Genomic DNA, 16,264 nt, shown 5'->3' with positions numbered 1-16,264 from the left:
AGCAGAGCTAAATATTCATTGCTGCTGCTCCTCCCCCTTCTTTTTTTTTAAATCATGGAACCATGGTTTTCTGCTCTAGTCCTCAATAAACGTTTTCAGATATACTGACATAGTTTTCGCTGTTTTAAAAGCTAACAGGAAAACTGTGACAGAAATCTCACCCAGGAAAAAAAACCTGATTACTGCCCATTTCTGACTGCTTAACATGGAAAACAAAAGATGTTTCAGAAAGAAAAAATATACCAACTTAATTCAAACAACAAAATAAATGATCTCAAATCAATATCTCATTACATAAGTATTTCCTGGCTATCTATAAGAAGAGTACAAATCTTTCCTTAGGCATAAACTCTTCTTTCTACTTGCAAACTCCAAGCAGCTGGAAAAAGTTAACCTTTAATGACAAATCAATCCACCTGATTATCAAAGGAAATACCCATTTTCCCTTAAATCACATACAAGGCTATAAAAGGTGGGTTTTACCCTGAGGAGTGAAAAAAAAAAATTTTTTTTAAAGTAGGTGTTTTATGGTAGTTTATGTGTAAATTGAACTGTGTGTAGAATTTTTTTGCCCTTTCAATAGTTGGAGGTTTGTGGAACAGTATTGTTGCTTCTGTATCAACATGTATTACCTAAATTTTTAAGGCCTTATCAGATGTTTTAGAAGCCTTGTTTACCAGGCGGTTTGTTAATCCCAATAGATAAGAGGAAGTATAAGGAAATCAATTTCACTTTCAAATTAAAAAAACAAAAAAAGGGGGGAGTGGGGAGGGGAGTTCATTCCCTGCACTGGAGTTTGTGAATACACGCTCTCTGAATGTTTTTGCTTTTGGTTATGGAGAAGTAAAAGCTTTCTGTGCCACGTGTGACTCAGCTTGTGCCTAATTAGGGGAGGTTGTTATCCTTGTGGGGCAGAAGAAAATCCTGGTGACCCAGAGAGTAAGGGAAGGAGATGACTGTTCTTCAAAGTGGTAAGTACTAATTATCAATTTTTATTCTGAGTGGATGAAAACTGTTTTAGAAGGCTTTTCTTTCTCTAATACATGGGGGCCTATAGTCTGTGTAATGGCTGAGACAGAACAGGGAACCCTGTCACAACCTTCTTGCCTGCTGGGATTTGGGTATCAGCCCAAATCATTTCCTCGGTAGGAGCATGTTGGGGTTTTTGGGCTATGGCCGAAAATATCCTCAAGTAAGTACCAGTGACTCTCGGGAGCTGCTAAATATAGGAGGATCCTTTGTCAGGTGTGTACTGTGTTACAGCTTGTGCTGAGGAATAACAAGCTCAGTAACGTCTATTATTAACATTTGTTAATTGTAAGTAAGCTTAGCTATTATTCAGTGAGCTGGGTACGTAGTTTAGGAGCTGTTTAAGTGGTGTAACAGCTGGATGTTTTGACTCAGCATTTTCCTGCAGACTACAAGGCGACAGCATTTCCGTACAGATGGATGGCAGTATATTTTTCTTTTCGTGTTTTCTGTTTTTCCTTTCTGAACCAGGCTGTGGAGCTGGGGTGGTGTTTTCAAGACCTGGGGGAAGTAAAGCTATCTGGGTTCCAAACAGACAGATGAAAAGATGTCAGGACTCCATGAGAAAACACTTTAACTCTTTAGCTAACTATATGTTACAGTTATTGTGGAGAGATAACACGCTAATCAAAAGGAAACATATGGCTAAAGCTATTTCTGTGGAAGTTTTGTGTAACTATAGTGTGAACATGATAACACAACTAATACTCATCCCTGCTGCTAATCCTGCTAAAATTAATATAATTATTTGGTTAAGTTTGCTAAGTAAAAGGTTACTACTGCAAGTTCACGATTCCATCTGGATAGATTTCACATCTAGGAGCTCAGCTGATACTTCTCAGTGAACTTTGCAGTTCAGATTGCATTAAACTTTTTTTTTAAGTAAGTGTACCTCAAACACTGGATGAAATAGGAACTGATAGAGACTAATTTAGCCAAGGAAGTATTATCTTGTGTGACTTCAAGCTTGTCACGCCAGCTGTAAATAGTGAAGAATGCTAATTTGAGCAAAAGATTAAGCAGAAGAGGATCTTTCTATGATAGGGTTCAGCGAGGGGAAACAAGCTTTTTAACATTTAGTGGACTTGAGATGAAAGAAAGCAGACAAGAATTTAGTAAAGTGGGTAGGATGACCCCTTCTTGCGTAAATCTGATACGGTTATCAGTAAATAGTCAGAGTCACATTTCAATGTGATCACATGGTAAAGTTAGTCCCTTTGGCAGTGGACTATTCCTTCATAGGTATGTCCCCAACTGTGATGGAATAATAGTTACATTGGAAGTTATAACTTGGCCTTACTATTAAAATGTGTTGGTTTTCCTAAAACAAGCCGCTGTCATGAAAAGCGGTCAGACAAACACACAGCTGCAGAAGGGCAGACAAACAGGATGACGAAAAGCAATGCCAGAGAGAGACAATTAGAGGAAGTGTCTTGTTTCAACATGCAATGTCTTCCTCAGCCGCCTGGCAGCTTCTTTTATTAATCCTGAAAAGATCAGGGACAACCAAACATAAACAGGGAGATCAAGTCTTCATGTAAATTTAATAGTTAAAGAAGTATTCTCAAGCCTATTTTTTTAGGATAAGGAAACCTGAACAGGCAGCACAATTTCTAGTGATTAAAATGTAGTATAAGGAGTACAATTACTAATATGGAAGCCACTCTGTGCTGCCTTTGTGTTTTTCCTGTTTGCTACAATATATTGGTCTCTGGAGTTATTTCATGAGAGCAGCTGTTCACTTCAATCAGGTCACTCGTTTAACTTTCTGTAATGCAGATTGGTGCTGTTCTAGTAAGACAACAGCCACTCTAGGGCCAACTTTTGATGTCATTACCCTGAAGCTGAAAACTTTGTTTTCCTTGTTTCCCCTTAAATTCTATGTTAAAAGACAGCCCCAAGAATCAAAGTGCCACTCATGGTGTGAGGAAATATACTTCGGAGTAAAATCATAGAGGGCAGCTGAAGAAGCAAGTAATGAAAAAATGAAAAGGGAGCTAAGGAGCCTGAAGTTCAGTTTTGCTCTTTTGGTACCTGCTTCCTTAAAGCAAGTTGCGCATCTCCTAATTTCACTTCTCAAATAAAAATTGGTTGTATTGTTTGAAGATTGTAGGGACGCACTAATCGGTGGTGGATTCTACAGTGACTGGGCCAGAGAAATAGAGGATAAAAGACTGGTATTCATTGGGAAAAATATAGGGTTAGATGATTTTTTTATGTGTTTTTTGTTTGTTTGTTTGTTTTCAAAACTACCTTAAGTCCACATAAAAGAGGTGGTAGGAATACCAGTGAAGAACTGAGGTTATAAAATGTGACCAACAATTATCCTTAAATATACAAATTAAATAAATGTGATTAAAAGATTTAGACAATTATGAAACTCAGAAAATTAGTCAAAAATGGTGACAGAAATGTGGCATTTTGCACTGTTGGCATAGCTACTACATAAATTAATTAAACCTGAAGTGGCATGCTTTGTGTACTGCATTATAACGCAATATCAAATTAATTCCAGTGGGAGGAGAGCCCTGTGGGATGATTGGTTAGTTGTGATTTATACAATGACTTGAATACCTTCCAACTTAAAAATATCTGGAAAGATGGAGGAACTGTTCCTGTACTGCAGGAACAGATTGCCCGATCAGTGTGAAGTAGCATTTATAATTCATGTTAACGTGGTGTGACGGGATGGAGTAAGGTAAATGAGGGTATGATTTGTAATTAGTACTTAATTTATAAAGTCAAAAACCAGCTTTTAAGTTCGTGTTCCTTGACACAGATTAGCAGGAGTCATGACTAAGGACTTTAAGGCATTTGAAGGGTCAGTTTTTTCTATTCCTCTGGCAGGAGCTGTAGGAGGGAAGCAGTGCTGTGCAGGACAACCCGTCACCTCGAACTATGTTCTCCCAGTGCTGCCCACTCTCACAGGCTCTCTCCAACTGTATGATGGGTCTCAGGACAACACCCCCCTTGCCAATACACACAACTAGTCCAATGGCCTGGTATCTCAAACATTGGGATTTTGCTGACTAGAGATGCCTGAGATGTACAGATGAGGATGTACAGTATTGGGGTGGATGCTATTCGTTCTCTTCTCTTGCAGCGCTTGCTGCGATGCAGCCCATGCTGATGGCATGTGGGGTACTCAGTGCTTACCTATAAGAAGAGTAGCATAATTGTGACTAACTGTATTTAAAACTTTCGGTCTGTTAGGGAGGAAGAGAATATAAAAACATCTCAAGGTGTGGAGGACAAAAAGCAAGCAGGTCTGAAATAGGATAGAGTATTTTCAGTTTCTCTTGTCCTTGCCTTTGTGGGTCATTTAGGATATGGCATCTGGATCAGCGATAAAGCCTTGTGACACAGAAAATATGCTCTGCACTTGCTCCACAACAGACTTGCTTAACTCCAAAACCTGATACTTAATACTACATGGCTGCATAGTGCATGATAGATCTGCAGAACTCTATACTTCTGCAATCTAAAAGCAAGCATATCAGAGTGAATTTGCTGTCAAACAACTCTTCATCAGGCTTTTTGTAGCTGGAATGACAGCAAGAAATCTAATTCTGTGATCAAAAGCAAAGGGGAAACAAAGCCTGGTACTCCATCGAAGGACTATTTGTTACTTTGTCTGAACAATGCTCACTTAGCACAATGGCCTGGACATGTCCCATGCAGTCTTTCAGCCACTAATGCAAAATGCCAACGTGAATTATTGCTTTAAAAAGCGGGAGTGTGTGAATGAACCTTCCAACACACTTGGTACATTTCTAATTTGCCTAATGAGCTTTAGCAGCTCAACTCCACGCTCATGAGCGTGTGTTGTTTTTGTTAAAAAAATAGGTTTTGAATTAACAGTATAGGTTAATAGACAACTTTTTGTCCTTGCCACATCCAAGCCAGGCTGTGCAATCAACAGGAAAGATAAGAAGGTCAAACAGGAAGAGCTCTGCTGGAGTCAGTTTTGAGCAGAGCTGAGGAAGGCACAGATCTGTTTGCTCTTTACCAGCATGTTATAGCAAATCAGGCTTGGAAAAGGTAGGAGAACTCCTGTGCTCCGTATCTGCATGTCCTTCTTTTGCTGTATTTTATGTACTTGTGGTGACTGTAGGTTTATTGTCAGCATGTTAGAACTGCAGCCAAAGGGACATAATTTCAGTACTGGTGTGCCAATAATGAAATGACTGGAAAACATGTGTAAATGTGATCTGTCGTGGCTATGAGTATGTGCTGGGAGTTCCTGTGCTGCTCTCTGTTCCCTCTTCTGGGTAGTGTTCTGTAAGCTGAGCTGCTGTTCAGTAACAAAAGCATTCCTCCTACTTTATTCCTCTACATTAGCTGCCACAGGCTGAGCTCTCTCAAATCTAGTCCTCAGAATGAAGTATTGAGATTCACAGATGCCTTTTGTAGTTTTTAAATAGTGATCTGCCTTTTTTTTTAAGCAGCCCTAAAGTTTAGGCTTACTTTTAATCAACTATGAAATTGTGGATTTTAATCTACATTTTTTTAATATCTAAACTTGGAAATCTTGGACTTATGGTGCTTACAGAGCTGGATTGAGAGTGGAAAGCATGTTTCAGTGCTACTGAGGTATGAGGAAAATTAGAGTGGGTTAAAACTTCTATGGGGATTTATTGCATTTTTGAAGCTTGGTAGGACTTTTTTGTTTGTAGGCAAACTGTGAGCTTGCAACATGGTTTATTAAGAATTGCTAACTAACCTAAAGTTACTTCAGTGATAAAGGAGTCGATCTTCCATTTTTGGAGAGTATTCAGGTTCCTAAGTCTGTTTACCCTAATTACAGATTTGCTTTACTTTTTGTGTAATACATAGCAGCAATAGAGGAAAAAGTGTTAAGTGTTGCCTACACAGTACATAGTGTGGATTTTTTTAAATCCATGCCTGCCACTGAATTTCATAGAGATCAGGGCTGTGATTTACTCTCTCTGAGGACAAAGTTTATAATGATCTTGGCTGTAATATATTTGTAGACTAATACAGAAGATGAGAAACAAATGTGAGTTGAAACTGGGGAGAAGGAATAATAAAGTGACTACTCTAGCATCAGTTTGGGAAAATCACCTAGATTACCTTATGGCATTACTGTTGCAAGACTGAGGTATTGCATGACTTGTGGGATGTACAGGAGATGAAGCAGAGCAGAAGATCAAGGGTGCGCACACAGTCAAATGTCCTTTAAATGGAGGCACTGCAGGTACCCCTAGCTGTCCTGCCTGGATTGGAGCCCTGGAGGAATGCAACACACCGCATGAGATGAGTCAAAATCTGGGGGCAACCAGAGTTGTACTATCTCAGGTACAGCAGTAGTGGTTAAAAGAATCGGGAGACTTAAATTTTAGGAGCTGCCTCTGATCCTCCAGGGGCTCAGGTGAGATGAGATAAGGAGAGAAACAAACAGCAGCTGATACTCATTTTCTTTGGGTGAGATAGGAATTGATACACAGAGGAGCAGTGGCAGTAACCCTGTACTGTCCAGGATGTTTCCAATATGTACAAATAATCTTAGGATCAATTAATTCAACTTTACATTCACCTATGGGCTCTTTGGCTATTTCTCCAGCACTTCTATAGCACTCCTGTATGACTGCAAATAATCCTTGTCTTGATTTCATCTCTGTAAACACTTCAATTTTTGTAGTTGCCATTGATTACTTGAAGCTGGGGGTTAGTAAGTTGACCTGAGCCTCCTAGAGGGAAGATAATGAATGAAAGGTAAATATTGTATTGCATGCAGGTTTTAGGCAACTAATTCAAATATAACTCATTTTTATATACTGGGTCCTACTCTCATACTTAAAAAAACACCTTTAGAGAAAGGCAGAACGTGTTGAGTGGATGTTATTAGTTTTCCTCTTCAACCCCTTTTAATGGGAAGGAGTTGAGAGAGAAAGTGTTCCTGTCATCCACAATTCCTCTTAGAACAACAACAAAAAGCAGAGAAAAAAACAACACTCAACCTGCATAGCTAGGGAAATAGAAAATGTCAAGCTATATGTTTTTTTTTCTTCTGGTTAGCTGTTCTTTAAAAACAGAGATAAAGCACTCAATGAAAAGGAAGCAGCAACAGAAGGAAAAGTGTGATAATGAAATTGTTCTATTTAACTTCCAGTAGGAAAAAAGTGTCTCATGTTCAACATCTTCAACAGGTGTTGAAGACCTTTCCCACCTGTGGTGCCCTGTGAGAAGGTATGGGGAAGGTGGAGTGACCTTCTGAGCCTTGTAAGCCTGGACAGGTGGTACCAGTGGCTCTGTGTGGGGCAGCATGTCCAAGGAGCTCAGGCCATGGGGAGGGATGACACCAGTGAACCTGTTAGCACTCCCATAGGAGTTGTTGAGCTGTCCAGCATCTGCCTCCCCTCTCTCACTACTCATCACCACTGTGAGTGCCTGCCTTAGAAAGCGAGGCTCCCCCAGACTGGTGAGGAGTGCCACCTCTTGCCTGCATGGCTCTTGAATAAAGGTTGGCTCCTGGTTTGGAAAAAATGGGAAGATCATTAAGTTTTATGGCTAATGTCCTGCAAATATGAATTTCTTGGTCAAGCCTCAGAGTGTGATGTAAAATAATATTGTCTAAATTATAAATAAAAATGCTTTGTCAGTGCACATAAATGTAGATTGTAAGAACTAGGTTTAGAAGACAAACTTACTTTACAAGGTGTTAGATCTTAAATTCATTTCTTCATCCTGTATTTGTTGCTATCAACAAATGGCTTGTTGCTAGTAAGTATAATGGTAAGTCAGCATTATAGGTTTATGAAAAGTCTTTAATGATGAGTGACTTAAGCACTGAAGTTTAATATTCTTTAAATGTGTTTTATAGTGGATGAATGTTTTTCTCTGGTTTGGTGCTACTGAATCTGTTTCAATTTGTACTGGAATGGTTTAATAATTGATGAGAAAGCATCAGCATAATAAATATGGTGGTTGTACCACACCTTTGCTTGTGTGTTACAGTTTTGCTCCTTGGGGTACTTATAAGATGGTCAAAGGTGAATAGTAGAAGGACAGAGATGTGGTGCAAAGTTCTATGACGTCTTTGTCACTTGGGACCAAATTTCTATTACTTGGGATACATTTAGATGCTAAATAAATTCAAAAGGGCCTAGGTAGACTGGGAGCCTAGCTACAGGAAAGTTATTCACTATCTTGTTCTCGGTGCTTATACAGAGCTGCGTAAATTGACATTTGATAGGTAAGGCAAACATTAAAGATGGGAAAGGAATCTGTAGGGGGGAGCATGACTGTTAAAAATGGGTTTGCGATTTTAATTTTCATTCTGTGTATCTTGGAAAAGCCAAGAGGAAACATTGATAAGAACTTTTGCTTTTCTTTCACTCATTTTTTTTCCCTTGACTTAGGCTCCAGGATACTATGACTGAATCTTCTTAAACAAGTCATACCCATTTTGATCTGTTCAGGTGTCCTCCTTGCTCTTGCCACACCATACTTATACGTTCATTCACAACCCTGTTATATACGTTACCCTTACCAACATGTACTGATGCAGAAGACATGAAAAGTTAACATCTCTTTTCCAACTCGATGGAATTCTAAGAATTCAAGTCACAGTACATTTGTTTCCTTAAACTTTGCTGAGGATGATATTTCTTCTTTTAGATAGGAGCTGATGGGGAAAAAAAATATTCTGAACTCTGAATTTCATTTCTGGGATTAAGGGTAATCCTGATCTAAAAATAACAACTGGCTTTGGGTTCATAGAACAATGTAATTGAAACAACCACCTTTGGAGTTTAATTATCCTTAATACCACAATATTTACATCTTCATCAACAGGAGATACCGGTATTTGCAAAATATATGCAGAAGAGTGTTTAATTCTGAAGTGTGAGAATTGCAATGCATTAGATACAATCCTGGTGCAGTACTGAAAAGAATGGTGTTAGCTACTGTCATTACTTTAAGGAAAAGATTAGCTATATGAATGGAAAAGCATATCTCTAGCAAAGTGAGTTTGGCTTCTGGCAGGCCTTTACTTTTAATAATTTATAACTAGGTCATCAGATCTCAGTTTCTCTTGCTAACTTGCCTGAAAAAGTGTGATTAGACTTGAAGTTAGAACTAGAATGTTAACTAAATATATTAGTGGAAATATTCTTTTCAGAGAAAAGGCATCAAAATCACTTGTGTTTGAGTTACTATCTGTATTTATGAATATATGTATTTATGTATATATGAATTTATACATACAACTTTATATGGAGAACTGTGATGCTATACCACAAAGCATCTTTTGAAAAATCAGCCTCGTCACTCTCATAGGCACTTCTGAATAAATGGCAAAATGGGACAATGAAAACATTAAGACAATATCCAGCCTAGATTTCTTCATACTTCGTTAACTTATGTGCTTGTGGCAAACGTGGTTAGGGTTCAATATTCTGTGTTGGTCATACCACCTGTATGTATACCTCATTATTTTTTTATAATTCCATAACATGCTTCTGTCTATATAGAGTTCACTGTTTATTCAGGTGCTCCATGGGCTAAAGGTCTCAATGACTGCAAGCACAGTGTGAAAGCTGTGTGAGCAGGTCACTGCCTTGTCCTGCGTTCCTGCCCACCGTGGCAGACAGCTAGGAGCTCATGATGCTGTTGGCACTTGGTTTGCTCAGGTTTAGGGATCTATGGCATGAAGCTCGGTGGGCGAGAAGTGTTGGAAGGCATGTATGTGAAGGAGCAAGCCAGAACAATGTGCTTCAGTATACCCCATTGCATGGTGAACAGAGAAGGGAGAAACTTCCAGACCAGTCCAAAGGCAGATTGTAAGGGGACACTAGGTGACTGGGCACTAGTCTGAGGTTTTGGCAGATCTTCCATCAACAGTTTTGGTTATCACCAATTTCTGCTGGAAATCAAATGAGGAAATTTCACAAAGATTACGAGTTTGTATACTCATAATGAATGCAGACCATTAATGAGTATGGCTGCAGTAAGCACGGAGGAATTTGGATTAAGTCCAAGTGACAGGACTAAAGCAAAATATATCCTGTGGCTTCATGAAATCAACTAAAGGGGGCATGTGAGAGCCTACTAAAGAAAAGGGTCTAAATATCAGTGGGATATGGGCTGGCTACATGAGTCACGTCCTTTGTGGATGCATTGGCTAATTTATAAAAAGCTGGATTTATAAAAACCTTCCTGCTTGTTTGAATTAAGCATGCAGTACCCATTCCATTCTCATCACCTTTAGAAAATGATGTTTTTCCCCTGCATTGCCTCTGTTAATGTGAATGATGCTATCCCTTGGAGGCGCTGCGTTAAAGCTGGCCAAGAATGAATAATTGCAAGTGGGCACAAATACATTTCTCTTCAGGCCTTGGATTGTTCCTGTTAGTCAAATCTATTGCTTTGTTGCTAAAGCAGTGATGCCACCTGATTGCAGGAGCTTTTTCTGGGATGAATTTGGGTGTCACACAACAATTCCTCTCAAAGAAGTCTAAAGAAAATACTTTAATGTATATTATAATTAAAAAATAAATCTTGCAGGAGTGGGACAGCTCTTGACTATGTGCATATATTCCGACATTTTTAAAAAATATATTATTGAATTTTCCCTCAGATTTTGAATAATGTTAACTGCATCACTGTGAGGAGTTACAAATTATGGAGAGTTCAGCAGAGGCAGGCAGCATGTCTGTGCTCGGCGCTAATGCTATCATCCCTAGTCCAGAGGGAAATCAAGACAGGAACTTGGAGAGGAAAGAAATGGAGCAGGGAAGGTCTGACTGGAAACATGTGGAGGCCAATGCTGGCATCAGCGCTGTCCCAGATGGAGTCAGGATGGACGCGTTGCATGAACAAATGGGTAAGACCTCGATTAATATATCCTGGTCACTCTGCTCTTGACTTTTCTTTGTATTTAAATTACTGTGTTCTTTAAACATTGCTTGCTATGCACAAGCAGAGGACTGTCACGTGTTTTTCAGCTGTGCTTTTTTTAAATACATCTAAAACTGTTAAAAGCAACAAAACAAACAGCTATATTTCTTCCATGACAATGCTGCATGAAGTGGACTGTTGGAATATAGATTAGACCTATGCTGAAATTAGCTTTGGGTAGACAAGTGGATTATCTATTATTTAAGACAAGCTGAGATGAAAATTATCAGAACCCAAGAGCTAGAATACTGAAATACCAGTTCTTTGTCTAGCACTTTGCTTCTGAATCTTAGAAATTATAGAAAAAAGATGAGTTAGACTGCATGCTTCTATTTTAATTAAAATTCTTAGATTTCTGTTTTTCATCAAAAGACGTAATAATCTTTCTGCAAATGAAAACATAGTCATGCAGTAAAAACATGCAAGCTGGAAACAATTTTTCCGTGGAAGGGCGGAGTGGCTTAGGTAGCTGTGTCTCAAAACCAGGGGCCAGACTCTTACTTTGTAGTAGGCCTGAGAGCTTTCTGAATGTGAAAATACTTCAAGCGATCATGGAAAAACTATTTCATGTTAAATTATATGTCCTATGGCTTAGGCAACGTCTTTCTGTTCACAACTGCAGCTCTGCTGACATCAAAGAATAGGGGTACAGGCATCCCAGGGCAGTGTAAAGTTTCTCTTCAACTTGCCAAGAAGTATGCAAGTCATACCATTAATTAGAAATGGGGCATGGGGTTCATGTTAAGTCTTTGAATCTAATTATAGCACTTTATTTATAACTCATGCTTTTACCCAAATTTAATAGCAAACTATTACTTGTAATTAAACTCCCATGAGTAATAAAATGCTTGCTCTTAGTTTTGGCTTTCTCCTAAATGTCATAGAAATTAGGTTTAGTTTTTAAATAAAATATTACCTGCTTGATATTCATGTCTCAATAAATACCTTTCAAGGAAGGTCCATAACTGGTAATATCAAAACTAATGGCAAGTTCACTACTGAAAACATGCTAATTATTTGTCCTTATCAACTGTTGAATGATCATCAAAGTGATTGTCAAATCTTTGACAATATGTTATCAATTGCTCTCTTTGTACTTGTGTCTAAAACAAGAAAAAACAGAACTACAAGTATGGTCCCAGAAGTTGTGCGGAACTTTAAATTTAAAATGTTCCTTAAATACAGTCAGCCTACACTGCGGTGAGCTTACTATCAAATTTCAGTTTTAAAAAAACAAATATTGTTGAGTCCAGATTAAAAAGAATCAAATAAAAATACCCATCACACCTGTCAAACACCCAACAGAAAACAGTGCTAGGGAACTCAAATTTCTAATTCTACTATACGCTAATAATAGGCCTTGAAGATTGTTTTTACTGCTTACTTTTTTTCTGAAATAGGAGAATTCTGGTGTTTATGTATCCTTATTTATTTGTGTGACTGTTCATGTAACATCAACAGATGCACTCGAGGGTAGATGCAGAAGACTCAGAAATTACAGTGTCCTACTACATTACAAGTGTTATCTTAAAAGCAGAGCTGCAGAGGAAAATGTCTTGGGATACGTGAAAATTGCCTCAGAAATTTTCTTTGAAAACTTGAAGATCTATTTCTCCCACTTCTATTCATAGAAATATCAAGTCTTGTCTTCACTGTCTTTTGCCAAGGGAACCTTGAGAAAATGGATTTCGTTGGAGCGTTGTGTTTCTTTAGCATGAAAATGTATCATTTCCAAAAGGACTGGAAGAAATATGGGCCAAAAGAAAAAAGAAAAGCAGATTAACATAAAATGTACTTAATTGGTGTTATTTTTCTAAAACTTCAAATCACTTGTTTTCACATTACCCCCTCCCAAGTATTAAGCTTGAAACAAAGAAAGAGAAGGATTATTTCTCTCTATGTATGAATTGGTACAAGGCACTCGTATCATTGCCAATTTATATCACTGAAGCTTCAGCGGAGGCTGCTTTTTAGTATAGGTGTAAGGGCAGGGAAGATGAAGCCTGATCTTTGCTCCCTCCCAAATGAGACTTCAGTTTCCTGAGAAACTTTTTCACCAAGTCTCCATCATCTTGAAGCTTCGCATCCAAATGACGAAATCAAGATTTAACTTCCTCCCAGTAGGAGAGAAATGATCTTCAGATACTTTTTGTGGGTTTTAGGAATTATATAGCAGGAAGGGGAAAAAAATATAGTTATTTTCTTTTAGTAACTATACAATTTGTCAAATGCTTTGAAAGTGCGGGGTGTTTAGTTTTGGGTTTTTCCACTGTGATTTATATGGCCTTAGAAAATGCACTTAACCATTCCTTTTGTTTCTCATAATAGAATGTTCTCAAAGTGAAAAATGCATGAATGTCAGTTCAAGGACCCTTCCCAGTCAAGTGGAGAATTTTCCAACTGGTAAGACCTTTGTTTTCATCATATCTTATAAATATAATGTTTTTCTCACTGCTTACATTTTTTTAAATTGAGACAGCTAGGTCAACAACACTTGCAGTCATCACTCCTGTAACTTTATAACATATTTCATGGCACCTGTGAAGTGTCCAACTTCTACATAAGATTTTTTGAGAATCTCTCATAAAAAGAGAGAAATATTAACTGCTATAAAAGCCAGAAACAATTTATGTACTATATGATAATTGCTAATTAAGAAAAAAAAAAAAACAAATAAAAAGTTTATTGCTTACTTTATGCATGGGTTTCAATTCTTCAAATGTTGTATTTTTAAGTTTGTGGCCTTTCCAAGTAAATTTTATTTAATGCTGTATTTTCAATGAAGTTGCAATTGGTGCAGTTCCTCAGTAAGTAGGTACCACAGGCTTCCCTTCTGGAGGGCTCATGGCCTGCTCTGTGCATTGAGTGTCTAGTCACATTTCTTTTCTGTGGGGGAAGAGAAATAACCATCAAAAAAACAGTGGGATGCACTCTGCTTTCTGGCTTGACCTAACAAATCTCATCAGTGGTAGACAGTCTCCCCAGGAATATGGTTATTTGTAGCTCTATTATTTTTGCTTATATATGTGTATGTCTCGCTCTGTACAGAGTTTGGGTGATTCTTAACCGGGGGTATGGATCAGAGCTCACAGAAGCAGACAGGAAGATTACCATAGGTGCAGTGGGTTTTTGGACCATGTTTCATTTCCAAAAGGGATTATTAATAGTTCTTTTGGCAGAAACAGCCAAATTTCAGTTGTTTTAATTCAATGTAATTATTTCAGTAATATGAACCTTTATATGACTTACATATGTAACTGTAGAAAAAAAATTTAACTTGGAGTCAATTTGATTATGTAATAAAAAATTTTAAGTTTTTAAGTAATAGTCTTCTGTGCCAGTATCTTTTATGGCTTCAGGTAAAGTGAAAAGGTCAACAATACTGTTACCTAATGGTGATCCAAGTAACATTCAAGGCCTCAAGCTTGTGTTCTTTGTACTAACAACTGACTATATGACCACAGCTTAAACAGAGAGGTCTTGTAATTCAGTAGCACTGCTTTGTATTTCTGAGCCACCCTTCTTGGCCTTAAAGTAATGAGTAATTCAGGCGCAAGTCATAAAAAAAACCTCCTGAATACATACATAGGAAGTCCTCTGAAAACTAAGGGGCAGCATATTAGACTAGAATGTGAAAAATATCTATTTTACCTGGTGAAACTCAGGAGCTGGAATACATTAGGATGTACAACAACTCCATTTATTGCTGGAAGTGTGACCTGTTCTACACACTCGCAATTGGAATTTTTCTTGAGTGGGTATTATGTGCCCATCTTGGTTTCTGAAAACTTGTGAATATGATTTACTGTTATTGAGTTAAACTAACAGACATGCAGAATGAAAGCAGCTTCATTGAAGATTCTCTTTATCTGAGAGAAGCTAGCTGAAACTGTACCATTAGTTGTAGTAAAAGCTTCTCATAAATAGGTGTCAAGATCTGAGAACAGGTATCTGGCTTCTTTCAGATGTGCTGGGGAAATCAGGTAAGTGAGCTTTTAGTTGGACCATTTATCTTGGTACTGTTCAACCAGCTTAGCTGAGAAACAGCTGTTTCAATATTCAATTTATAGAAGCCTTCTGAAGTAGTGGGGGGGACATGTCAGATAACCATGAATTTAAGATTAGCATAAACAGTTTTAACATGCTGAACTATCTACATTGTTTTTTCCAATTCCAGTATCTACTTGCCTTGATTTTTAAAATATGCATGGGATATTTGGAAATCTGTGCATGTTCCCAAGGTCCAAAGAGCTGTCTAATTTGAGAAATTACCAATCTGCTTGTTTTTTCTCTCCTCTCTTCTCCATCCCCAAGGATGTCAGTTGCTCCCAAAACTTCTTCAGGCTTTCACATCACTCTCATTTACATAGCTGTAGCCTTTATTATGCAACTGAAAAAAATCTTGTGTCTCATGCTAGGCTACTCTCTACTGGATAATAAAAATGAAAAAGAAACATTCAGTAAGTCAGTTTTCCATGTGTCTGTCTCTGAAGCTGAATAAGTAGTTCTTAATATGGATTCTATGATTTTGAGGGATTTTCTGCTTCTCCAAAGTTTTTGGTTGATTTACAAAACTTGCAGCACTGTAAATGGATATCCTTCTCCAGACATCTCCCTGAAGTTAACAATGGTAAGACGAAAGAGTGGATGTCCTGATCCCAGACTCCAAAGACAGCTCAGAGGGCAGCTCCGTCTTCTGGAAAATGACAGCAGGGAGGTGATGGCAGTTTTCAGTGTAAGTCAATTGCTTGGGAATGGATTTATTTTTTCAGAGAATGCACTCTGTGCTACTGGAATAATCTGTGAGATATTTGGATCCCATTTCCATCTACATTCTATATGTTTGAATTTGAGTGACCAGAGTTTCCCATGGCCCCAAACCATCTAAAGACATTAGAAATATTAAACCATTGACAAAGACTGGAACACCAGATTGTTGTAAAATAAATGAATCCAGCTAAATAAGGCATTGAAAGCTTTTATTTTAAATATGTTCTGCTTTGATTTACATCAAAGGACATTATGGTTTTCTGATTTTATTTTTTTTAATTTGCCCTCATTGACTCTTTCACTTTGGTGTCCAGTCAGTTGTAGTCATTTGGCATGTGGGTTACCCAGGAAGCCCACTGCTAAGCCAAAGAGGAAGTCTGAAGGAGAATAGCATAAATATTGGACTTCCTAGGGCTAAACAACCATAGCTTTAAAGAGCATACAAGAAGGTCGGCATATTTTTATTAGTGTCTTCAATTTGTTTGCTTGTAGAGGATGGATTTCCTATATACAATGAGGCTTGCTACAAATAGAATTTAAA

At 37.9% G+C, this 16,264-nt stretch overlaps 1 protein-coding gene across 10 annotated transcripts in view; it reads left to right on the top strand.

The window, feature by feature from the left end:
• Nucleotides 1–844: 844 nt before the first annotated feature.
• Nucleotides 845–16,264, top strand: part of SH3TC1 (SH3 domain and tetratricopeptide repeats 1) — a 37,694-nt gene continuing 22,274 nt past the window's right edge. For 2 of the 10 annotated variants that reach the window (XR_010372584.1, XR_010372583.1), the window contains exons 1-6: nucleotides 4,967–5,070; nucleotides 7,200–7,272; nucleotides 10,634–10,879; nucleotides 13,282–13,356; nucleotides 14,919–14,936; nucleotides 15,561–15,688. Coding sequence is in view for 8 of the 10 variants with exons in the window: in XM_064449061.1 (XP_064305131.1) it covers nucleotides 10,678–10,879; nucleotides 13,282–13,356; nucleotides 14,919–14,936; nucleotides 15,561–15,688 (423 nt within the window). In the remaining 2 variants the exon portion in view is untranslated. Of the gene's footprint in view, nucleotides 972–4,961; nucleotides 5,071–7,199; nucleotides 7,273–10,633; nucleotides 10,880–13,281; nucleotides 13,357–14,918; nucleotides 14,937–15,534; nucleotides 15,689–16,264 lie in introns of those variants that run through there. The other 8 variants (XM_064449065.1, XM_064449058.1, XM_064449060.1 and 5 more) reach the window with 7 other exon arrangements.

The sequence above is a fragment of the Phalacrocorax carbo genome, chromosome 4 (assembly GCF_963921805.1).
Source record: "Phalacrocorax carbo chromosome 4, bPhaCar2.1, whole genome shotgun sequence".
Classification (NCBI taxonomy): Eukaryota; Metazoa; Chordata; class Aves; order Suliformes; family Phalacrocoracidae; genus Phalacrocorax; species Phalacrocorax carbo.
The sequence above is the reverse complement of the archived record's forward strand: the minus strand, read 5'-3'. Positions and strand labels throughout refer to the sequence as shown.